General features: G+C 44.5%; 1 protein-coding gene across 2 annotated transcripts in view; it reads left to right on the top strand.

Moving 5' to 3' along the window:
- atrn (attractin) overlaps window positions 1–26,423 on the top strand; it is a 61,834-nt gene that overhangs the window by 16,058 nt on the left and 19,353 nt on the right. The window contains exons 12-26 of one of the 2 annotated variants that reach the window (XM_058078695.2): window positions 1,035–1,267; window positions 1,683–1,804; window positions 1,892–2,030; window positions 2,187–2,368; window positions 2,724–2,943; window positions 3,333–3,518; window positions 4,419–4,664; window positions 4,744–4,881; window positions 6,505–6,598; window positions 7,805–7,857; window positions 9,197–9,291; window positions 9,795–9,873; window positions 9,952–10,109; window positions 15,002–15,063; window positions 23,420–23,498. In XM_058078695.2, coding sequence (XP_057934678.2) covers window positions 1,035–1,267; window positions 1,683–1,804; window positions 1,892–2,030; window positions 2,187–2,368; window positions 2,724–2,943; window positions 3,333–3,518; window positions 4,419–4,664; window positions 4,744–4,881; window positions 6,505–6,598; window positions 7,805–7,857; window positions 9,197–9,291; window positions 9,795–9,873; window positions 9,952–10,109; window positions 15,002–15,063; window positions 23,420–23,498 — 2,086 coding nt within the window. Of the gene's footprint in view, window positions 1–1,034; window positions 1,268–1,682; window positions 1,805–1,891; window positions 2,031–2,186; window positions 2,369–2,723; window positions 2,944–3,332; window positions 3,519–4,418; window positions 4,665–4,743; window positions 4,882–6,504; window positions 6,599–7,804; window positions 7,858–9,196; window positions 9,292–9,794; window positions 9,874–9,951; window positions 10,110–15,001; window positions 15,064–15,367; window positions 16,164–23,419; window positions 23,499–26,423 lie in introns of those variants that run through there. The other variant, XM_078796269.1, reaches the window with a different exon arrangement.

Below are 26,423 nucleotides of genomic sequence, written 5' to 3'. Positions count from 1 at the left end.
GTGCTGTTATTTGATATAAGACTTTTACATGGACTTCAAACAGCGCATCCTCTCGGCATAGCGTGCCGCTAACGAGCCATCAAGTCTGCGCGGCTCTTCTTGAAGGTCGTTTTAGTCACCGCCCCACAGCCACACAGCTGCAGGCAAAGTGACTGCATGTCTCACGTCACACCCGGAATGCTGATCCGGAACGTTCCTCGTCAGAAGCCAGATGGCGCTTAATGGGTTGAGAATGGAGACAAACCTCGTTAGCAGAGCGTGCTGGTACATCGTCTTTCTGGATTCCGGTTCAAGCAACAGACGGCTGATGAGGAAGCGGCGATTAGTCAAAGGGCTGTGTCCCGTTCCTTTGACATTTTTGTTCGCAATTTTGATGCGATTGTGACTTCTTTTCCAGACACATCTTTCTTCAGGCTTCTGATTGGCTAAAATGGCTTTATAATTTGAGGTTATTCTGTAAATTGTTGCTTCACGATGCCGCATGCAAGCCGTTTTAGCAAGAAATATGCACATCCACACTGACATGAAAAGAAGAATCATAATATTGAATACGGTTGTCACCTTTCCATAATAAAGCCAATAAAGAAAAAACATATTTTGAGGAAAGTAGTACAAAGTTGTAATCTTAGGAGAAAGATGTTTGCCAGTAAACATCACAATTATAAAATAAAAATAATTATGGAAATGACGATACAGCCGAAGCTAAGGAACACATCATAAACTGAAGCAATAAAAATATTTGTCTTTATTATAAAATGACAACAATAACAAGTGTAGAAAAACACATTTTGTAATAAGCGCAGACAGCCTCATTTACTTTTTAAAAAAGTTTTCATGGTACTAAACGCAACAATGATTTTAATGTATGTATATAAATCTTCCCCGCTGAAGTATTTTTTCTCAACTTCACTGAAGTGAAAAGTTGACTTTATGTATCCCAGTTTTTACCTTCCGCCATCATTCATAGTTGTGTTGTTCCTAAAGAGGAAGAATGTTGTTCCTAAAAGTTCCTGCTCTCTATCTTCCTCTCCCAGTGTGATGTACGTGTTCGGAGGGTTCAACAGTCTCCTCCTCAGCGACGTCCTTGCGTACACGTCTCCCCGCTGCGCCGCCTTCTCCAGCCCCGCCTCCTGCAGCCAGGCCACGCCCGGCATCCATTGTGTATGGAACAGCACGCTAGCTTCCTGTTTGCCGTGGGAGGGCAACGCCGCCTCCACCTCCGCCGTGGACCAGCAGCAGCTGGCGTCGAGCTGCAACAGCAGATCTTGTAGGTGTTGCCACGACGACTGCATGTCAGATTCATCCTTTGACTGGAATCCCCATCTGCTCTCATTCCTCCCTCATCCTGCTTTGCACCTCCGCCGAGGGAAAGCGGTGTCCTGGAATTTCTTCCAGGCTTTTTCAATGCCAGGGAGACACTGTGGCCCAGTTTCTCAGCGTGGGTTTGACGTGTCCTCCATAACGAGCTTCATCTCCTTTGCTGGGCTTTGCTTTAAATCCTAAACGGACACTTGATTCCAAACACCTTGTACTTATTCCATCCTTGATTTATGCTTAAATCGCTAATTAATTCATCATTCATTCTATCAACTATTGACAGCTGGCTGCTTCCTGAGCAGGAACACGGGCGTAGATAAAGAAGTGGAGCCCAAATGTGACATACTTGCATAAATCCCTTCCAGATGCGGATAACGAGCGCTGTGACCAGTACAGCGACTGCTACAGCTGCACCGCCAACACCAACGGCTGCCAGTGGTGCTCCATCCAGTGCGTCTCGCTGGGCAGTAACTGCACCTCCGCCTCGGTGAGACCTCGCCCATCACCACCGCCTCCCTTTGTGTAAAATAACCACAGTAGAAATGACATCTCGGTGCCGTGTGCCCATTGGCAGGGTCCCATCGTGGACTACGATGCCTGTCCCAAGGACAGCCCGTCGTCCGTGTGCAACAAGAAGACCAGCTGTAAGAGTTGCGCCGTGGACCAGAATTGCCAGTGGGAGCCGCGGAACCAGGAGTGCATCTCGCTGCCAGGTAACCACGGCAACGGCAGCTAGCTAAACTTAAGAAGTTAGTAATAAGTTACCCACTTCTTGAAGTGGGTATCCTGGAGCGTGAACACCTTTGCTGGACTGCATGTAAGCGATAGAAATGTGCTTGGTGTCAAACGTCCCCTCTCCGTCATTCCAGACAACGTTTGCGGCGAGAGCTGGCACCTGGTGGGCAACTCCTGCCTGAAGTTCATCACAGCCAAGGACTCGTACGACAACGCCAAGCTGGCCTGCCGCAGCCACAACGCCGTGCTGGCCTCGCTCACCACGCAGAAGAAGGTGGACTTTGTCCTCAAGGAGCTGCAGATCATGAGTGTGGTGGTGAGCACAGGCTTCCGGGCTTTCGTCTTCCATTTAGCCCTAGCAACTCTTTCCAGACAGGGTCAATCAATCAACTTTTGCAATTAAATGGATGGGATGGAGAAGCTTTAATTGGAGCCACGTTTGAAGGAGATGGAGCTTTTTTTCTTTGTTTACCCGTACTGCAGAAGCATGGAAATTGATTGGGGATAGGCTGGATCGCCGATGGGGTCTGGAGAGGAAGTCTCAGTCTGTGAAATTGATGTCGGGACAAATAAAAGTTTCCTCTGACACCGTCTGTAAAAAGTAGAAAAAGACTGGATGGAAATAATTGTATGTATTTTAGCCTGCCTCATGTCGAGTCCTTGTTTCGCAGTACAAGGCTTCCGTGACTCCCTGGGTGGGCCTCAGGAAGATCAACGTGTCTTATTGGTGCTGGGAAGACATGTCCCCATTCACCAACACGTCCCTCCAGTGGCTTCCCGGCGAGCCCAGTGATGCCGGCTTCTGCGGCTACCTGGCTGAGCCCGCCTCCAGCGGCCTGAAGGCACAGACGTGCATCAGCCCGGTCAACGGCAGCCTGTGTGAGCGTCCAGGTGAGACCCAAACACTGGATGTGTTCAAAAAGTGGCATTATCAGAAGACCATGAATGTTTTGTTCGGAGTAGTGATGTCATAGACTAGATGGTCAAATCCAACTGCCGTCCTTACCCCTGGGTGTCCACCAATGGCCAATCATTTCAGTAATACATACACACTTTTGTTAGCCTCATTACGTTGCCTTTCATAGACCTGCGTGATAGCGCCACAATGTGGTGCATGTCCATGTTTATGTTCTTCAGTTCTATGTGACTTTTGAGTTCCGCCCCGTCTACGTCCTAACTAGTCTAGACTGGACAGGTCACTTCCACGAGGATAAGAAAAAATGATGCCCTTTGTTGTTTTAAAGCCTGCTCAGGCTAACATCTCTGTGGTCGCTCCTCAGCCAACCACAGCGCCAAGCAGTGCCGGACGCCGTGCGCCATGCGCGCCACCTGCAGCGAGTGCACCAGCAGCAGCTCGGAGTGCATGTGGTGCAGCAACATGAAACAGTGCGTGGACTCCAACGCCTACGTGGCCTCCTTCCCCTTTGGCCAATGCATGGAGTGGTACACCATGAGCACCTGTCCACGTAAGCGCTCGCCAAACTTGCCGCTAAAATTAGCCTCTTGTTGTCAGCACATCTTCAGTGGGTCGTTCATTGTCCTCTTTGTCAGACGGGGAGTCCCTCAGGCCCCCCCGGCCTTTCCTTTTCTTCTATTTTCAGGCTGGACTTGCTGTTCTTTCTTACTTCAAGTGACAAGTTTGTGCGCTTATGACTTTGAAAATAACTCTCGACAGCTTTGTCACCCTTGGTTGTATTCCACAGAGACTTGGATTTAATCGCAGCCACAATGACTTTTAGTGTTGCTTCAATTTATTGAAAGAAACTTCCCAAGGGTGAAGAGCTACGTCTATTTGTGCCTGATCCACCTGTGTATTGGAATGCACCATAATCCCGGTGGGATATATTGTGGTCGTCAACAAGGGTACATTTCCTGTTATTAGCAAATCAGCTGGTACAGCAGCTGTGGGAGTAGCAGAATAAATTTGGAGTTGTGTACCAATATCATGGTAAAGTTAGGTGAAAATCAGCAACGCTACATGTTGCATCGAAATGCAAACAAATATTAAGATTATATAATAAGATTATTGGACTATGGCATTTCTACTATGAAAGACGGTCACGTAATATGGAAGTAGCCGTCGCAAGGATGTATCGCACAGGATACAATATTTTACCGTATTCTTCCTTTACGGGAGCGATGTTGTTTGTCTTGTGCAAATATTGACATAACGTCATCATGAATACGTCTAAATGACTCTAAAAAGCACAACATCACTATAACTAGCTTATGTTGGCAGTCATTCTCCACTTAAGTCATTTTGGAGGATAAAGCTTCCCTTCTAGTTGTGTTGCCCACGGTTTAATTGAGACGCATCATGTGACTTCCCTGACTGATGAGCGTTTGTTTTGTGTGCGTTGTTCCAGCTGAGAACTGTTCGGGCTACAGGACGTGCGGCCAGTGTTTGGACCAGCCAGGTTGTGGCTGGTGCACGGACTCCAGCAACACGGGCAAAGGTCAGTGCATCGAGGGCTCATACCGCGGTCCCTTCCAGACCTCTGTCCCGGCGCCGTCCACATTGCCCGGCCTGCCTGCCGACCCCCCGCCGGCTCTCAACGCCAGCATGTGTCCGGTCGAGGCCCGCTACAACTGGTCTTTCATCCACTGTCCAGGTGGGAGGAGTCACGTAGGTCACATGCTCTTCTTGAGCTCTTCCCGTCTTGATTCCCACCCCCTTGGTTCCTCTTCCAGCTTGTCAGTGCAACGGCCACAGCCGCTGCGTCAACGAGAGCGTGTGCGAGAAGTGCGAGGACCTCACCACGGGCCGCCACTGCGAGAGCTGCATCTCGGGTTTCTATGGCGACCCCACAAACGGCGGAAGCTGCCAGCGTGAGTTTTCCTGTCTCCCTTTAATAACTTCATATCTGCTGTCATGTGGCGGCACATTATAGTGCCCCCCCGGGGATATTAAAGATGTCCTCACACACAGCCATCCCGCATCAACACCCCAGCTTAACTCAAATATCAGATTTATTACACCTGAGCGGGACATTGTGCTGACTTCCAGGTCACCCTGTGGAATATATATTATATTTACTCTTGGTGTGACAGCCGATCAATGGCCGCTGAAGAGTTGAGTGTCGTTCACGCTCCTGAGTGCTGCTAAAAACCTGCAGGCACATCACCACCAATCAAGTGCATCTCCAGGCATCTACAATTGGCTTTCCCTTTCGCTCCACTTTTGAGAGACGCTCGCATTTGAAGTGAAGTCTTTTCATGACGTCATTAACGAAATATCTCTGCTGACGCCATCCCAGCTAAGGACAGCTTGTGTTCAACAGAAAAACAGGATAAATTCTTGCAAATTATTTAGAATTGGTCGTTTGCACTCGCATTTTACCCTCTTGACCAATTTCTTCTCATTTTACGCCCGTAGGAACCACACAGTAATCCCTTACCCTGCCTCACGTTTTCAAAAAATACATTGATAAATGAATACAACCTATTATTCGTCAAAAAAATGCATATTTAAGCATTTTACCTAAATTGAGCATTTTTAAGTATAAAAATTGCTAATTGAACTAAAATACAAACGTAAGGCATTCAGAAGGATGTGATGAAATGTACACGACCGCTCAGAAATTTGGGGTCACTTGCAAATTTCTTTGTTTTCCAAAGAAAAAGAAATTTTCATGCATTTCACAACAATTATTTTTTTGATTTCACAAAAAATTAAAATGAATCACAGGATTTTACATTTTTGCATCAAGGCCTACTATCAACAACTGTCAGTCCTCTGCACCTCTTTAAATCTGTTTTTAATGTCTAACTTTTTTATATCTGACTGCTGTGCCCCGCCCCACTTTTACTCATGTTTTAACTGTGTATTAACCAATGAATGTTGTATTTTGGTGTGTCTTCTATTCGGTTTACTTGCTTTGTTCAACTTCACTCTTCTGTAAAGTGTCTTTGAGTATTTTGAAAAGCGCTATACAAATGAAATGTATTATTTATTATTATTATCAATCTGCTGGTATAGCTGCTAATCAAAGTTCATCATTTTATAAGGCTAATAGATTATTAGAAAACCCATCTAAAAAATCTAAACTAAAATCTCTTGTCATGCTGTTAACTACTCGAATCAGAGAGCAGCACAAACTGGTTCTAACAAGGACAGAAAAACGCTGCACAACTGTGCAGGAAGACAAATATGTGAGAGTGTGTAGTTTAAGACAAAGACGCCTCACAGGTCGTCACCTGGCAGCTGCACTAAATAGTAGCCGTCAAACACCAGTGTCAGTATCAACGGTGAAGCGGCCACTTCAGGATGCTGGACTTCATAGCAGGACTGTCTAGAAAAAGCCATATCTCAGACTGGCCCAAAAAATTTCCAAGTGGCCCCAAACGTTTGAGCTGTAGTGTATAGTATTCTACCCGGGTCACTCGGTGTCAGGTGAAGAGGTTCTCAGGTTCCTCTTGGTGAAAGCACCTTGTTTTTTTTCCTTCATCCAGCCTGCAAGTGTAACGGCCACGCCAGCATGTGCAACCCCAACAATGGCAAATGTTTCTGCACCACCAAAGGCATCAAAGGAGACCGCTGCCACCTGTAAGTGTCGTAAATATCGCCCATCATTTTGTCCGCCGACTTTCCATCACGTTCTCCTCCATGTCGCCTTGTTGTTTAATACGCACAAGAAAATGGAAAGTGGACGCTTATTTCAAGGCCCAGCATGAGTTTGGAACCACATGTCGTGAAGACGATTTTCTCTGCCGCCATGCTGCGGGTTTTGCGGAAGGTTCCAGTAGTGGCTTTTCATTAGCGCCTGCAGATGTATTGACATTACTTTCCCTCGCACCTAGCTCTTTGTGTGTCTGAACAGAAGACATCAATAATCATCTTCACGTCTGCTGGCACAGAATGAAGTCCAGATGTTTGGCTTCACTGTGCTTTATGTCCATGGTGTGGCGCCGTTGAAGGAAAACCCATCTTTCCCGGTCCTTATGTGAAACATCAACTCGTATTTCTTTCCCTTTTCTGTACATTATAACACGAGAAAAACAGTTTATATCAGCTAGCTAACAACGGACGTCATGGGAAATATTTGATGCTAAAGCCGTCACACAAAAAAACGCCAACAGTGGTCCTTTTACATAATGGACTTGTATATTAACCAAGCTACAGCGATATAGTTATTGTTGTCTCGGTGTCTTTCAGAAGAGTGGATACCGTGGATATTGAGCTCTCAATTTCACTAGAAAGACTCATAGTTGAAAAAGGTGCATCCCAATCACGTTTGTAGTCAGCTCAGTCATATGGACTAATTTTCTCGTGTTATAATGCCTTGACAAGGGAAAGAAATATGTCTTCATATTTCACATAAGGATTGGGAATGATAAGCTTAAGCTTAATCATTTAGTCGCCGCACGTTGGACGAGTGGTCAGCATGTAGACCACACTGTCAGGATATCGGGAAGACCTGGATTCGATTCCACCCTCTGCCATCTCTGTGTTTGCATGTTCTCCCCGTGCATGCGTGGGTTTTCTCCGGGTACTCCGGTTTCCTCCCACATTCCAAAAACATGCTAGGTTAATTGGCCACTCCAAATTGTCCATAGGTATGAATGTGAGTGGTAATGGGTTTGTCTATATATTCCCTGTGAGGGTGTACCCCGCCTCTCCCCCAAAGACAGCTGGGATAGGCTCCAGCACACACCCCTGACCCCAGTGAGAATAAGCAGCATGGAAAATGGATGGATGGAAGTTTACATTCTTTTGTGCTTCTCTTTCTCATACCCACATTTTGTGTTTCAGGTGTGAAGTGGAGAATCGTTACCAAGGCAACCCCCTCAAAGGCACCTGCTACTGTAAGTGTAGTTTAAACCGAAGGAGCGCTCAGGTCGATGCTAACGTGTACTTACCTGGCACTCTAATCAAAGCGTCTCTCGGCGAGTTTGATGTTAGAATACGTGAGGCGCAGACAAGAAGCAGAGGCATAGAAGCGTTGAAGTGCAAGTGAAAATCAATCAATGAAACTTTTTGAAGACATTCAATTTGAAGGCCCCTCCACCCCCCCTCATTCCAGGACTGCCTGCCAATGGTGATGAGATCCAGTCGCCCGTAAAATATTTGACACACCACTCACTCCCCCTCCCCCCAGGTGAACATTGATGTTGTTCTCCGATTTCGCATCATATGCGATAAAAGTGACTGTTATGATTATTAGATTAGAATCAGCGCCAAACCACCCCCCCCCCAACGTGCCTGACATAATTACTGAAGACATTCTAGTAGAAAATGTACTAAATGATAGATAAATGATCATGTGATATGATCAATAAGCAGATGAAAGTTACAGAGTAGAAGTATTAGATGTTTTACTTCCGCATCTCACAGCAACTATGTGTTCAAGGACTGCCAAACAAATCCTGAATGCTGTACATTTTACTTGCATTATTACATGTTGTGGAATTGGTACCGTTTTAGGCTGACTGAGGTGGCTTTTCTGCGAAAAACGCCTATTTTTGGAGTAAAAAATATAAATATACAAAATATATCCGCTGTCATCGCTCGTTTACTACAGTTAATTGGTTTCAGGCCCAGCAGCGATAAGTGAATTTCTGTATAGTAGGATTCTAAATGAATAAATGCAACATTTTTGTAGTGAAACCATGCAGTTTTTTAGCATTATTAGAGCCCTGTAGACCTGAAATAACACCCCTAATATTTGTTGTAAACTCTAAAGGACAGGCTACGGGATCACTGCAGAGATGGTCGCTACTTGTAGCATATAGCACGCTACCAAGCTAACAAGTTAGCCTCAAGTTTATTTCTTCTAAAGTTGTGTGTTTCAAACTGAGTGGGGAAGAAGGACAAACAAAGAAGCCAAAAACCACTTCCCCACATGCAGTGTGAAGAAGTGTTCACTAAGAATCGTACGGCTATTGGGGCAAAACAAATGGGTTACAGCTACTGCTGCAGAGACCAGATGCCTCATATACGTACACATACTTGTATACGTATACTTACTGAGGTGTACTGCTCTTTCAGTACATAGTTTTACAGCCTGTTACAAGCGCTCACCACATTGAATAAACCCGCTAGTGAATCCTTAATATTCATTGTTTTTATTTTTATTCATGTTCTGTTCTTATATGTATTCATATACGTATATCTCTTGGTGGCGCCTGGGGTGACCTCTCACAGACACTCTGCTCATCGACTACCAGTTCACCTTCAGTCTGTCGCAGGAGGACGACCGCTACTACACCGCCATCAACTTTGTGGCCACGCCTGAGGAGGTGAGGGTGTCGCCTGACAGCCATGTTGCACCTTTTGGACATTTACAGCACAGAGTTAATTTTCAGATATTTTGTTTCATCATTGTATGTTTGATTTGTGTGTTTTGTTTATAGAAAACCATTTTATACAGGTTTTTATTAATTTTCAACATTGCTTATTTACATTTAATGAAAACATTTGAATGTATTTATCTATTTAAAATGTGTTAAATTAAATGTAATATATTTTAAATATATTTAAAAGTTATTTTAACATTTTATCGGTATTTAAACAATTTTTTAAAAGCTTCATGGCTCCATTTTCAGCCTTTACATTCAGAAATAAGTCCTCTGTACTGTCAGTTCACACGTTTATTCCTCTTTCTCTGCCTTTTCCTGAAACGACTTTCTTCGGGCTGGGCTGAAATGGCCTTTCCGTAAGACGTTAGAGCGCCATCTGTGACTTATACAAGCGAGTGCACTTGTTTTAAACTTCTTCTGATTTTCTGCCTGCTCCCCCTCAGCCAAACCGAGATTTAGACATGTTCATAAACGCGTCCAAGAACTTCAACCTGAACATCACCTGGGCCACCAGCTTCACGGGTAAGTGGCTAACTGATGCTCATCACAGCTGCAATGCAGTGTCGTTGATTCTTGCTGACCCGTCGCTGTCGTCTCCAGCGGGGACGCAGACCGGCGAGGAGATCCCCATCGTGTCGCGCAGCAACATCAAGGAGTTCAAAGACAGCTTCTCCAACGAGAACTTCGACTTCCGTAACAGCCCCAACATCACCTTCTTCGTCTACGTCAGCAACTTCACCTGGCCCATCAAGATTCAAGTGAGTCAGCCTCGACTTTGACGTCACGGTCACAAAGTAAAGAGGTCAGTCCAGCCACTAGATGGCGATGGCTGTCTCTATGATAACCTTAGTCGGGCGGCACTCTGATACATCTTCTACATCCATGATGCTAAAAGAAATCTATAAGTACATCTTACCTTTGTGTTGTCGCTGACAAAGCAACATAGTGTCATATGTAATAATATACGTTATTAATAATCAATTTGGGGTATTTTTACAATATGCCGTGGCATAAAAATGATGAGTCAGCACCCCTGCTCAGATGTATGTGATGTGACGTGAACAATGCTACTAGATGTAGACCTTGGTCTACTTATGTGTTTCGGTCCTACTTCTGCCAAACAATGCAGTTTTAAGTTTAAGTCTGAGCTTCTACTGAAAGTACTTGCTTTGTACATAGAGCGCATAAAAGGCAAATAATATACAGTAACAAAACAATTAAATGAAAGTGATAAAACAAAGTGGGAGCAACTCCCTACTTTCATCCGGGTGATTGTCTTGCACACTGGAAGGGGCGTTGCAAGGGAGGGAGAGACAGGCTACATTATCATACAGCAATGCGCTGACTTACTCTTCCATTTCATGTACGTGTCTCGTTCTATATTTCATTTCATACAGTATTCATAATTTATGGGAGTGTGTATGTAGCCTGGAAACATCACACATAATGTAACTCAAGGACCCGATCTTATTTATCCTGGAAGTTAAGTTCTTCCTTGTGATGTGGTCCAACTATTAAACACTTCCATGACACAGTACAGTTGGACAAGCATCATTAGAAACTATTTTGAAGCAATGCTTGTCGAAACGGAACATTTTAAAGGGTGAATGTCTATTGTGGATGTCTGTGAGTGTGTTTAAATAGCATGGGAATCTAAAGTATAAAATAACAACGTATGAGTTGCCCCGTTAGGGTCGACCGTGATGGGATGTTTGTTTTTATTGGGACAGTCCACCTGAGCCGGCCTTGTAGCACATGAATAGGATTCCTGTCTGTGGTTGGACAAGTAGGAGCCTCTCGGAAGCAGCACTGAGCAGTCCTGGAGCGGTTGAAGCAGCTCTGGGATGAATATGCGTGTTCATGCGCGTGTGATGCTTCTGAAAGGAAATTGGCATGTCAACATGCGCCCCCTTCCCGTTCCTCCTAAAACGGGAACAAATCCTGCCTCCGCCTTAAAGCTCGGGAATGACCAGTCTGAAGTCCTGCGGAGGAGCACACATAGCTCGGCTCGGATCAGACCCAGAGTTCCAAACATGCGGGACCTGTACCTGCATCGGTCAGGTAATCTTTTTCCGCTTGTCCTCTCACAGCGCCTTGTTTTGTTAGCATTTCTGCTAGCGGCTGATCGGTGATGGCGACATCAGAGGAATGTTGAGCTGGAACACGTGCTCCTATTTTGGGTCAAAGGGCCGGGATTTTATTCCGGCATTTCCTGGCTGTTGGAAACATTGGCTGGTTTTATTTTAGAATTTGACATGGGCCAATAAAATAATAATGGAAAAAAAGCGAGCTGCGGGCCACAAATGGCCAAACTTTGGACACCCCAGCATGAGATCCTGAGGTGTCTTCATGCTGGAAAACCAGATAGTCCGAGGGGTTGGATACTTGGCATCCAGCACCAACCAGTCAGACTAGAACTCTCCTATCTCGTCTTGCATGATGTGGGTTAGTGAAGGATCCACAGGATCTTTAGTCTGAGGGTTTGGCGCGGTCCCATTGAGTCGCTTTCCAGTGGCCTGGATGGATGAGAATATTCACACAGATGTCATCTAATTATCTCATTGTGTCAAAGCCAACATGGTTAACGGCCATATTCCGATGGGTTCTGTATGAAAGGCACACTCTTGCATGACAAATTGACGGGTAATTGCAGTAAAAACTTTTTTTATCCATCTCTGACCCATCACGTCTCCGTGTGACCTCGCCTCATCAAAGCGGAATCAATCGCACTGCTGAGTCAGCGAGCATCACTGCCCCCCCTCCTCTCCTTCTCTTGATGAAGAATGGATGCGAGTTTAATGATGTTTGTAATGAAAGGCAAATCCCAGACTAATTACATTAAAAGAGCTGTGATCTGACGCTCGGCGCCGTAGCCAACATGTCGAGATATCATCCAGATTAGAGGCAACGCTCTCTCAAGCAGCCGTCTCCTCCCCCTGCTACTCTTTATGGAAGAAGAAGAAGAAGAGGAGGCGCTCAGTCGCTCGTGAAAACAAAAACTTAATTCCAAATGGACACGGTAGCTCCTCTGACCCGACCCCAACAGGATTGAGACCACTCTGAGTATACGGTCACCATGTTTCAAAAAAGCAGGCTTCTCTACGCATTTAAAAAGAAAGCTTTCCAACTGTACATTTGGTCATGATGTTGCTGTTTAAATGTGGCTGAATTACAGTAAAATTGCTTCATTTTGACATGAGGTGAACTGTCATTGTTATGCTCTTTTGCTGTGCTTTGGCCTGCAAACTCATGTTGGATGTAAAGGTGGAAATAATTAGGGAAACAAAGGCACAAAATGTACAGACATCAATAAGGAAATTAATTCAATACGAGGCTTATTACTGCAGCAAATGGACATACGTATGTACACACAGGGAATTAGATTATGCAAGGTCGAGGTGAAATTAAGAATAGAAAATACATATCTGTCTGAAAAAGTAATACATAAGTCTCCATCTGTGTGACACTTGGTGTGTTGAAGGACCGCCCAACAAAGTGTCTCAACGCCCAAGAAGGCATAAATAAAAACAAACTATTTAGTCACAGCGCCACATAAGAAGAGCATCTCTCATTTAGCACACAATATAAATGATCTTCAAGATGAAACACTTGGAGTGAATAATGTCATCGTCAAACGAACATATTTGTTTATCTAACGCACACAGAACAATGATCAACTTCTTCTGCTGTGGTCATTGGTGAGGCATTCGATCGCATTGCGTAAATCTCTGTGTTCACAGCAAATTTAGTCAAGCAGTTTTTTTTTAATTTTTATTCACTAACCCCCTGCGGGGGCATGGGTTGGCAACCTTGGGCATCCAAAGCCATTTTGCCTCTTCTGCCAGTAAAAAAAAAAAAAATAGTCTGGTGTCTGGAATAATCAGGAACATTACACAGTTTATAAACTTGTCAAAGTTGTCATTTTAACAAAAAATGTTACCCTTCCTTGATTGTCTTTGCAGAGTCAGCCACTCTTTCATTTTTTTCCAATCATTTCTTGTTTATTATTAATGCTCTGATATTTTTTATCAAGAATTCCGTCATGTATTCTCCATCCGTAAATGGCTTTCCTCTCCTTCCAGTCTCACACGCAGCCCAGTGCTTCCAACTTGGCCGTTTCCTCGCTAAATCTGGTGACTTTCCAAACCTTCTTGGTGACTTATTTTCCCCAAAGTGACTAATTACAAATGTAGGAACTTGTAGTTGGAGACGTAAAAGTCAAAACATATATTGCGCTGCGGTTGCTGCCCAGAGATCTGGCACGCCTCACAGCAGTCGCAAGCAGTGAGTGTGCAGTCCCCAAACATTGTTTAATGAGCACCTCAACCATTAGCGTGTCACGGCCTCCAAACACATAGCTACATCAATTTGCAGCAATTACCGCTCGTTATTTCCCGTAATTTCCTTTTGAATAAGCCACTACTTTTTTCACGGTATCATCTTTACAGTATTGCTAAACTCACCACACAATAACTTAACACTGAAGGTACCTAATAAATATATATATACTGTATGTACCAATTTAATAATGAAACAACTTGTTTACCTTTTTCCCATAATGCATTAAGTCCCAGCAAAACATTTGATTGATTATTCCTGTCAGGTTGCTGCAATGATGTCAGCCTCCCTTTGGGCTTCTCTGGTCGACAGAGGTAGAATTGCAGCGCCTCGTGTTTTTCACTATATACAACGCACAGAAAAGGGAAACCGTGTGTTTTTGTCCCATATCAGGATTATGGACGGTGGGCAAAATTCCGAGTGCAGTTTTCCTTTTTAATGCTACCCTGTTGGATGTGATGTATGGCGTCGATTAAGTTGGGCAAGTGCAGAGTTACAGTGTGGATAAAGTGTCTACTTTATCCACTTCTTGGAGACACAAATTCTGTCGCAAACAAACCGATCACATGCGCATTAAAGTTACAGAAACACAAAACGTTTGCCAGTGCGCCTTGCTAACAGCACTTTTAAGCTATGTCAATATTCCAATTCATGACTGCGTCTTTGGAATTGTTGAAAATGGGACCTTGCCAGTTTGTATTGAGTTGACATTCTTCAGTGTGCAGGAAAGCATCAATGGTCATGAATTCACAAAGTCCCGTCCCCTCCCTTCAGTGTGTCTCTTGTGCTTGGTCGTTTTTCCACATTCCGACCCATCCACATACATATACATATAAGTACATATATACACATATCTTGATCACATATGAAGTATTCATAGACTAATCTGACACGCTTGCAGGCCCCCATCCCTCGCTTCCAGCTGTATGCTAATCCCGGCCATGCTGAGGAATAACAAGCAGCAGTGCTGATGAGTTGGGCCTCAAGGTACACCTCGGACCGGAACGCAGGGGGAGGTGGAGCGTGCTGCAATCATGCAATGCTGCCAGAGTGAGGCGTTGTGGTGTCATGGCAGCCGTGCTTTTCAGTGTAATATGGTGGATGTGTAGGAGTTTAGCGGGAGGGTGGATTAGTGCGGCACTTAAAATGTTGCCCCTGGCAACCATGATTAAGGCAGTAATACAATTGCTTTTGTGATGATTATTTTTTTTATCTTCGTCTTCTGCCCACCACGAGTGTTCAAGCACTAATATTTATAGAACGTGTACGTATGCTTGCCGTCATCATGTGACTGCCTGTCTTTCCTCCACAGATCGCCTTCTCCCAGCACAGTAACTTCATGGACCTGGTCCAGTTCTTTGTTACCTTCTTCAGGTGAGAATGCCAGTAGACAACACGAGTGCTCTTGGCCTTTGAGGTGTGTGTGTGTGTGTGTGTGTATTTACACTTTACTACAAAGTTATCAATAAGCATTTACCTAAGTATAACACTACATACAGTAGCAAGTAACTATACTTGCAATGATACACCACAGATTATATTTACGAATATCAAGATAATTGTGTATGTAGTCAAGCATGGTGGTAGAGCACACAAGTGCTGCCGGAGGAGCTGTGGTTCATTGCAAAGTAGAGCATGATCCCCTCTCTTTTTTTCTTCAAACACATTTTTTCCCAAGATCTTGGCGACTTAAATTGCCAATAGCGACAAAACTGGCAAATCTTCCGGTTCTTTTGACAGGAAGATTTTCTTGCCTGCGTCAAGCACGGCGCTGGTAGCATGCACGAGTACTGAAGCACCGGGTGAGCTGCGGTTCATCGAGGTGAAAGATTCATTCAAACATGTGCTGTGACATGTGAAACAGAAACTGGGCCTCTTGGCAGTTTTCCAACATAAGGAGCACAAACACCCCTTCCCGAGATGACAAGTGTTATTGCAGAGGAAGATGAAGGTGATGGAGTGGCCAAGTATATCTCCGCCACACCTGAACCCAATTGAGTACGTGTGGGGCATCCTCAAGTGGAAGGAAGCCGGAGGAGCACAAGGTGTCTTACCATCCACCAGCTCCACCAGTGATGTCATGTGGGGGAATGGGAGAGGATTCCAGGAATAACCTGCCCAATTCCTGATCTGCTTCCATGGCTAAGAGGATTAAGGCAGTGATATGAAATGTTCACCCCAATGACACAATTTGGACATGTTCACTGTGAGGCGCACTCACTTGATTTGCCAGCTGTTGAGACGATGTGACTTGTTTTCATTGGATGGTAAGTCTACACTGACTACTCTGATGTACCTCCATGTTTGTGTTCTGTAGTATTGTCCCTCGACATGATATACTGTCATCAACACGAAAGCTTCCCAACCAAGGGGATCATGCTGTGCTTCACATTGTCATTTTTTCCCCCTCAGTGAACCACAGTTCACTCCAGTGCCGGCAGCACTCGTGCACGCTAGTACCGCCATGTCAGACTGTAGACACTTGTCTACATCATCTACACATGATGGCTGTGTTGACTCATTTCTGGTGAATTGTAGATCATACTGCTCCACAAGCCTTAGCCTGACGCTAAAGTATGCAAGTTGGCTTTCTACAATATTGCCCCTGACAAGATGGAATAAAAGGCTTGCTGAAATAATATTCATATCGGATCTGGAAGACACATTTTCTGTAAATGTCAAGCGAGTGGGTGTAAATAAACTGTCAATTAACGGTGTAATTGGCCAATTAGGTGCGTCGCTGAATTGAATTAGTGCCAGAGTCATTGTTGTCACAAAGTCAACAGCTGGTGGTGGGGGGGGCGGGGGTGGTGCCACGGTATCGAGCAGCAAGCCGTCAGTTGGTCGCCATGGTGACGAGCCTGACTGACAACCACTGTCGCTGAAACCAAGTGCGTAAGCCGCCTCCCAAAACCTGGGCGTGGGTTGGCTCTGCGGGTCATGTGTCAAGAACAGACCTGGGCGTGTGCGGCCATGATGGATCTCTTGGCCATGTGCCATCCATACAGGAACTGCTCTAATGTGTTATTGATTTTAAAAAATGACTGAGAAAGATTTACTGCAGAGCTGTGTCCACAGCACGCTTGCCTGCGCCCCACACTAGTGACCCTTTTGGCCACTTTATTAGGTACACCATCTATTTTTTTATAAAGGTGGATCATTATGCTCCGTTTTGATGTTTAAGATCCATTTTCAGATTAAGTCATATTCATGGCTGGATTCACGTCTCTGTCATCCCGTGTTGCGGTAAGGCCTGATGTTCCAGAAAATTCCACCTCCCCTGGGAGTGAAACTTCTCAACACAGTTGCGCTGCACTGCGGCTGCTGTGTTGTTTTTTTGTTTTTTAAACACATTCTGCTGGGAGCCTCTTTGCGACGCGGATGCTTGCCGTGTATTTTTAGCATGCCAGCGGTCCCCGCTGGGAAGCCGAGCGCCGGTTGTTTAGCGCACCTGTGAGTGTCTCTCCAAACAGTTTGACGAGGCCCAACGGTTGAACTGACAAGTTGTGCGTGAACATACATGCTGGACACGGGAGAGTTTAGTTTAGTTGTGATGCTAACAGTTTATCACGATGGCTGTTGGTTGCTGAGTGGAAAAGAAAATCTAATCAGCCCTTGTATTTATGTATTTATGTATTTATTTGTCAATCAGCCACAGATGCAGGGCCTTTATTTTGTTCATTTTGGTTTTATTCAGCAAATTGGCTGACCTAGCATGATTAAATCTAACTATAACGTTAGCGCTTCAGCGCACACAGCTGTGCTCGTGCTGATGTTGATTTGAAGTTATGACAGACTTTAGGGGTTTATATTTCCAAAAATGTTTTGAAATTGAATTCCAAATTGAACGACCTGACGTTGGAGGTTCCAACTGTGTTTATTGACAAGCCGGCTGAGTTTGTTATCCTCTGAGCTATTCCAACGCCTCCAGCGTATGTTGTTTTGTGTGATGCCTTCAAGTTCAGACATTTTGTGCGGCTGACTTCACAATATTGCAAACAGTCATGTAGAGCAGGCTTCCCTACATGTCTTAAAATGCACCAGGTACAGTCAGGGCACCCCTTTTAAAAACTACATGGTTTATATGTGGGAAAAAAATAATTTTCACATTTTGTAGTCACAGGTAAATGGGTAAAATATCAGGAAATAGTAACAGTAAACACGTTTTATAACCAACGACAAGTCTCTGGATTCTATTATTTGGGATTCCCACCTTCTTCTTTGCAAAAAGCGTCAAGTTCTTGCATGCCCAAAAGATCTACCAGCAGATTTTCAATGAAGTTTAAGTCTGGAGACTGTGAAGGCCATTCCAAAGCCTTCGTTGCTTGAGGCAGTCCGTGGTGGATTTAAAGGTACGTTTAGGATCATTATCCTGTTGTAGAAGCCACCATCTTTTCCATGTGATAGTTGCCTCCAGAATTTGCTGGTATTTAATGGAATCCATTATTCCCAATCCCCCAAGCCTGATGGATCCACCTCCTTATTTAACAGTTGGCAGGGTGTTCTTTTCATGGAATGCTGCTCCTTTTTTCTGCAAACATACATGTCATTCATGTCAATCATGATGTCTGTTGAAGCCGATCCGTCTGCTCGACCACCTTCCTGCTTCTTATTCCTCACACATCTCCACCTGCCTTCATCTTCCCCTCTTTCATTCCTCTCCATCTTCCTCTTCTTCGCCGCCTTCTGCATTCTTGAGCGTGCTGGCTTTGCATGTTGACCTCCTTGTCAGGTCATCAGCGAGATGCCAGAGGAAGATGTATCAGCTCGAGGAGCAGCCTGCTCCTCTTCCTCATCTTCATCATTGGTGCTGCGGTGAAGCTGAAAGGCTTTCGGCTCTTTCTTGATTAATAATAAAGGAGTCATATCAGTCACTTTGCCCCCCCCCCTCCCCTGTAATGAGCTGCAGGAAGACACGGTGCTTCATAATGGGTGGAAGTGGGGAGTCCCTTGGGCCATGCGGTGTGACCCTCAAGGTGCTCTGTGATGATGATGATGATGATGTGGTGACAAGGATGCTGCTCAGGTATCACACAGTTGGTCAGTACAGACTAGGCCTGATTAATCCATCCATTTTCTATGGCTTATCTGGGTCCTGGTCTAGGGAAGTCCGGACTTCCTGTTCTCCAGTCACCTCATCCCACTCCACCAGGGAGAACACCGATGCATTCGCAGTGAGACATAATCCCTCCAGGGTGTTCTTATCAGTTCCAGGGCATCGTCCCGGCTTGGCATGCCCGGAACACCTCACCAGGGAGGCTTCCAGGAAGCATCTGGACTAGATGCCCTCAACTGGCTCCTCATGGTGTGAAGGAGCAGCGGCTCTATTCTCAGCTCTTCCCGGATGGCCGAGCTCCTCAGCCTCAGCAAGCTCATTTTGGCCGCTTCTATCCGGGATGTCGTTCTTACGGTCACGACCCAAAGCTCATGTTTTCTTTACATTCAAGTTTTGAACAGAATTAGTGACAAAAGGCAGTCTTGGAGGTCAACGTTCTCCGGAAACGGGATGAAACCTGTCCTTTGAGGAGTTGACTACCTCAGGGCAGCCGTTATTTGAGAAGATATACGTAGATGACATTGTATAACATACTATTTTATACAGTGCATCCGGAAAGTATTCACAGCGCTTCACTTTTTCTACATTTTGTCATGTTACAGCCTCATTCCAAACTGAATTAAATTAATCTCTTACCTCAAAATACTCCATTATGACAATGTGAAAAAAATTTTTTTGACATGTTTTGAATTTATTAAAAATAGAAAAAAAAATCACATTTACATAAGTATTCACAGCCTTTGCTTAATACTTTGTTGATCCACCTTTGGCAGCAATTACAGCCTCAAGTCTTTTTGAATATGATCCCACAAGTTTAGCACACCTATCTTTAGGCAGTTTTGCCCATTCTTCTTTGCAATAAGTCTCAAGCTCCATCAGGTTGGATGGGAGACGTCTGTGCACAGCCATTTTCAGATCTCTCCAGAGATGTTCGATCGGATTCAAGTCTGGACTCTGGCTGGGCCACTCCAGGACATTCACGGAGTGGTTCTGAAGCCAATCTTTTGAGATCTTGGCTGTGTGCTAATGTCTACTATCTGTATGGTCAAGGTACATGACCAGTCTACTGAGGTCAAGAGTGCTCTGGAGCAGGTTTTCATCCAGGATATCTCTATATATTGCTGCATTCATTTTTCCTTCTATCCTGACTAGTCTGCCAGTTCCTGCTGCTGAAAAACATCCCCACAGCATGATGCTGCCACCACCATGCTTCACTGTAGGGATGGTATTGGCCTGGTGATGAGCAGTGCCTGGTTTCCTCCAAACATGGCACCTGGCATTCACACCAAAGAGTTCAATCTTTGTCTCATCAGACCAGAGAATTTTGTTTCTCATGGTCTGAGAGTCATTCAGGTGCTTTTTGGCAAATTCCAGATGTGCTGCCATGTTCCTTTTACTAGGAGTGGCTTTCGTCTGGCCACTCTACCATACAGGCCTGATTGGTGGATTGCTGCAGAGATGGTTGTCCTTCTGGAAGGCTCTCCTCTCTCCACAGAGGAACGCTGGAGGTCTGACAGAGTGACCATCGGGGCCTTGGTCACCTCCCTGACTAAGGCCCTTCTTCCCCGATCGCTCAGTTTAGAAGGCCGGCCAGCTCTAGGAAGAGTCCTGGTGGTTCCAAACGTCTTCCATTTACCAATAATGGAGGCCACTGTGCTCATTGGGACCTTCAAAGCAGCAGAAATGTTTCTGTATCCTTCCCCAGATTTGTGCCTCAAGACAATCCTGTCTCGCAGGTCTACAGACAGTTCTTTTGACTTCATGCTTGGTGTTTGTGCTCTGACATGTCAACTGTGGGACCTTATATAGACAGTTATTATATTTCCAAATCATGTCCAATCAACTGAATTTACTGCAGGTGGACTCCAATTAAGCTGTAGAAAGATCTCAAGGATGATCAGTGGAAAAAAGATGCACCTGAGCTCAATTTTGAGCTTCATGGCAAAGGCTGTGAATACTTATGTAAATGTGATTTTTTTGTTTTCTATTTTTAATAAATTAAAAAAAAAGTCAAAAAAAAACTTTTTCACATTGTCATAATGGAGTATTTTGTGTAGAATTTTGAGGTAAGAGATTAAATTAATACAATTTGGAATGAGGCTGTAACATGACAAAATGTGGAAAAAGTGAAGCGCTGTGAATACTTTCCGGATGCACTGTATGTTCAAGGATACCATCTGTAGCCTTCAAGATGGCAGCCACTGTTGCTTTGTCCTCTTTCTCAGCATTTTACCAAGTCTCATTTCACTTCAGCTTTCGTTTCTTTGATAGGCAGCCATCAGAAGGATCTGCCTCACGCTTGGAATACATAGTCGACATAGTCGATAGGACTATGTATTCTTCTACATAAGTCTTATTTCACATGCACATACTGGTTATCTTTTGCTTTTTGTACACTAATAATAACAGAATTAATGGAGTGCTTGTTATGAAGCCATCAAATTCAACCCCAGTTTAGTTTTTCCAGAATGAAACGCCACAAACTTATTGAAAAAGTGTTTTTGTTCAGCCATAAGACCACATTTCTTCTTCAGAGCCGCTCTTGTGTTTCCTTGGCCACGTTCCATTCACCTCTGAAGCAATTCCTTGTCAAGGAGGCTTTTAACACAGATGGCAATTGGCGAGACGACACCATCACACCCACGGCCCCTCCCCCTCCTGTCAGGTGTCATGGCAGCTGCCTTAATTAGTCGCGTGTGAGGGTAAGTAGAGGAGAGCTCGTCCTCGGCAAACGGCAACAAAAAGCCGCTCGGCTCAAACGCTTTGCTAACTGGGACGCACGCACATTGCCCGCCCCCCTTTCGCCCACCCACAGTGTGGACAGCGATTGCCATGCAGGTCGCCGTGCGGTTCATTAAACAAAGTTAGCGGCCACTGTGCCGATGCTCTTGTTTGCCAACCTGGAGAAAAGGGCAGCAGGCGGCAGGTTTAGGAATTCAGCTCGGCCCACTCGGCTGCCGTTTGCCCCGTGGCTGTTGTCTCGCTGTCAGCTTGGACCATGACAAGGCCCTCAAGCTCTCGCTCTCTGCAGCCACGTTCCTCTTTCCTGTCAAACAGGCCCACTTTTCAGCTACTCAACACTGGCGCACACTTTTTTTTTTTTGGTGTTTTACATGCTCACCGGGGGTGTCACGACACACTCGGCTTGTGAGACAAGACCATTAGCGTTGGGCATTGTTTGAATTTGAGCGATTCCGATTCCTTGTTTCCATTCCGATTCTTTTCAGAGGTAGGGTCGTAAAGGGGTGTATGGTTTAAATGAGGTTACTAACCACATTTTTGGATGAAATAACTGAATGTTATATGAACTTTTTATCAATTACTTTACAGAATTTCTCACAGGGTTACTTTCAAACACTTTTTGGAGTCCCTTTACATAGGAGTACACGGTCACAAACGTTGCCATTTGCCATAACTAGAATTCAAAGCACAGATTCGGGATCCAGCAGATATGGCTGAATGTTAAAAGCCGCCATTTTAAAAAGATAAATCCCTGTTTATTATCAACTCCTCTGCCGTTTATCAACTCCTATAAAGTTGGGTTTGGCAGCTATTGGCACAACATTGGAAGTCCTCCCGAGCATTTGGGAGTCTGACCAACCACAGCGTTATGGGCATGCCTGGAGGCGGGACGTGGGTGGAATAAATTACAACAAGACAGTTTTCGCAGGAAGCACAAAATCCAATGAAATTTAGCTGTAATAGATCTGCAAAGCTTTTCTGTGCTGGTTATTGTGTGGAGCTGCTCTATAGGAGCACACAACTTCATACAAAGGGCTGAAAAATGAGCATAATAGGTCCCCTTTAGACTGGGGACTTACTGCAGCTTACTCAATTTACTCAATGATTACTCAATTTGTGTGCGTGTGTGTGTGTGTGTGTGTGTGTGTGTGCGCGCACAGCCAGTTCTCCCGAAACTTCTTGCCCTTTTTCATCTTAATCTCCCACGTGGAATCATATGGTTAAGAAAATATTGCACTTGGAATTGCCAAGGATTGTCCACTTCCTGGACGCTTTCCATTCACATTAACAAGTCGCCTTTTTTGACAATGTCAATAGCTACATAAAAAATGTAACTTTACCAAAAACACCTGCATCTGAAGGTAGCCTAAGCGTCTGTTTTGTTCGACTTCAAGCTGCATCATTATATGTTTTTTTGAGTTGAGCGTTGTCAAAGCATTGTCGTTTTCCATTACATTGTGCATTCTTTATTCTCGCAAGTGAAGTATGACACCTCGGCTGCAACATTCACGTTGAGCCTTTTTTTTTTTTTTTTTTTTAAAGCCGCGTCGTGGAAGTGCTGAAATTTAGAAGGTGCGATGCGGAACGGCGCGTGAATGCTGACAGGGAATCAACGAGAGGCGTGACTGTCGTCGAATGAAGTTCGGATTGTAAGCGGTGGCTGTAGATGATGTGTTTGAAGGCGCACACCCAACACCCTTTTGTGTTTGTGTTTGTGTTCCCGACAGACTCGTGTCATCACCTTTCAGGCCTTGTGGGAATTTCATGTTCAAGTGCAGAATGCTGTTTCTTCCTTTTAAACACCATTCTGTCATGTGACACCGTTGGCTTACTGACATTATTTGGTTTCATGTGGTGCAGCTCAAATGTTAGGTTTTTACACCAAAGTTTTTCTTTTCTTACTTTTTGACTGGACTTCCTGTCCACCCACAGCTGCTTCCTGTCCCTTCTGCTGGTGGCCGCCGTCGTCTGGAAGATCAAACAGAGCTGCTGGGCGTCACGACGACGAGAGGTTGGTCTCACTCACCACACACACACACACAACCTTTTTTCTGGCGTACTCCAGAGCAGCCATCATTTTACTTCCTTTGCACCGGGTGACATTTACAAGCCGCCAAAATAAAGCAAGTCGACAGGTTGCTGTTGTTGTTTTTGTCAAGGCATGCTTTTTCTTTGACATGTTTAGAGCTTTGTCATATTTTCTGATTCCATTTTTAAGTACCCGTGTGAGGAATTCGCTCCCATCAGCAGCATAGCACCACTTTGTTGACGCATCCCAGACCGATCATTCTGGAGCAAAATAAGCATTTTGACTCAAGCACCTTATACCCCAACTATAACTATAACTAATTTCTCACAAACGTACGTGCAGCACTCACATTTTTATTGCAGTATAACCTGTCAAGTGATAAGCTAGTAGTTGGTGTCCAGCTTGTATAGCAGTAGAAGTTTACCAGCTACTGGAAGTACTGGAAACACAGCCATTATCGTATAAATAGCTGACAACAAGTGAGGAAAGATACTTGTCTTTTTTTACAGTCAAACCTGGTGGTGGTAGTGTAGTGGTAGCTGCTTTTCACTGAGGCAAAATATGAATTCCAGCATGTACTGTGACACAGCGAAGCATGGCATCATCCTTGATGTGTTTAATGAATCATGTGAGCATGTAGCATATCATATCATGTGTCGTCTTCCTCAAGTATGTGCACATCAAACACATTTTGTTCCTAGATCTTGGCTACTTAAATTGTGAGTAGAGACAATGCGTGTAATTTTTTCTGGTCTTTTGGCAAGATAACTGTCGCCGTGGTAGCCTGCATGAGTGCTGCCTGTGTTGAGAGCTGCGGTTCAATGACTGGAAAAATTCCAGCGTTGTACTGTAACATTTAGAAGCAGAAACTGGGCCTTGTGGTGGTTTTTACATGATAAAGATGACAAGTGAAGGCGATGGAGTGACCAGGTATGTTTCTCCCGCACCTGAACCCAATAGAGCACCTTTTGGGGCATCTTCGAGGGGAAGGACGGAATGTGAAAGAGCCTCAGATGTCTTATCATCCACCATGTCGTCACCATGGAGGAGTAGTAGAGGATTCTTGTAACAAACGGTGTAGCTCGTCTCAATTCCATGTCCTAGAAGATGAAGGCAGTTTTAGCTAACAAAGGTACAAGGACACATTTGGACATGCTCACTGGGAGGCGTACTCACTTGTTACAAACTATTTACACGCTAATTGCTGTGTTAACGTACTTTCAACGCTGTGCTAGCTGCACATGGACAAGATTCATTGGGATGGATTGATTTCTTTGCCGCCTCAAAACACAAGGTTTAGTCTTTGTACTGGGAAAGGGGGTGTGCTGTCTGGCATCCCCGGTGTGAATGCAGTCCTGGTCCATCACTGGCATGCTGATAAAGCTGCTGCAGGATGGCTTTAGGCCTCCTAAGATGACAGCCTCCAAAGAAACCATTTGCTCTATTTACGACTCCCATTTATTTTCCATCCGTCCTCCGAGGAAGCGCCTTCACGTTTTATGTTATGTGCTGCAAACGGTTCGACACAGGTCGGACCCGACTTTGATTGACGGCCGTCTGTGGCTAGATACTCGCTCGTTTAGTGATGTCTGACTTGACCGCTTAATAGCACACGGAAGAATACTGGGACACCTTTAGGAGCTGTTGATGGGTTTGTAGGTCCAACTTAACTCTATTCTCATAGCAAAAAGTGTCGTTTTGATATGGTTTTATGTTCCACTTGCACAAAAAGTATTGGGATCATCCCAGGGAGGCAAAATGTGGAGTTTTTGCTGCTAAAACGTTACGTCTTGGGGGTTGTCTGGACCCTCGGTGGGTCTCACTTTACAATAAGGGACACACAAATTTAGTAGTTACTAACGACTACCTTATTTTGTAAAGGGTTACCCTCAGATGCAAAGCAGATTCCCATTTTAAACTCATTTTTCCAGACATTCCCAACTAATAAAAAACACAAGGATTTGTTTTGAACAGTCTGTATACCTTTTTTAATAAAAAAATTTAGCCTTTCAAAAAATATCAAAGCACCCTCCCGCAGTCAATCTGCCACCCTCCGTGATACAAGATTGACAGCCCTGACACAAACGGGCAAAGACAAGGAGCTTTACTTTGCTCCAAAATAAAATGATCTCGTCTTGTTCACTCCGCTAAACAGAAAGCAGCCATGCGTCATGGCAAATTCTATGATGTCCTTTACCTGTGTTTGTTTGTTTTGAGGCATCTATTGGGAGGTGAACGGACCCCATTCAGTGAAAGCTGATGTCATGAACTCTTATTTTGTGCTTTTCATGAGCTGAAGAGCCTCTCAGCTGCGACCTTCCTCTCACCTTCAGCCCTGCTTTCCTCTTAGCGTCTATGCATCACCCACCACCCCTCTTCAGGCTAACCTTTAGACTAAATTAGCACTGGGCTCTTATTATTTGTGTAGTGCTGTGAAAGGCAAGGTGGAAACACTTTTGGGTTGTTTTTTTTCCTCTCCAAAAATGTTTATATGGATGTGAGCCGTGTCTTGTTTTCTTACCCAATCAGGTTTAAAAAGTAGATGTACTTGTTTTCAGTGTGTTTTAGCATTTGGCCCATAAATGCTTTTATGTCAGTGTTTGTCATGGACAAACATGTTTCTAATAAACATGTCCATGTATGTTTAAACTTCATACACCCAAAGTAGGGGAGCTTACTGTTAATATGATGATATGTCATATGATATCAGCCATTGATCATATCATATCTACAAAGTGACCAACACTACCTTACGTAATGAGCACACATGTTGTAGATTCAACATATGGAGTTGTTAAATATCTGGGAGGTTTGGTGAGAAAAAGTATATTCATGTTATTAATATATATAAAAGATCTCGTCAACAATGACGGTGACTCTTCTGCTTAGCACGAGCCATAATCCAGC

The sequence above is a fragment of the Doryrhamphus excisus genome, linkage group LG14 (assembly GCF_037039965.1).
Source record: "Doryrhamphus excisus strain RoL-2023G ecotype Guam linkage group LG14, RoL_Dexc_Guam_v1.1, whole genome shotgun sequence".
Classification (NCBI taxonomy): Eukaryota; Metazoa; Chordata; class Actinopteri; order Syngnathiformes; family Syngnathidae; genus Doryrhamphus; species Doryrhamphus excisus.
This window is presented reverse-complemented; position numbering and strand designations above follow the sequence as displayed.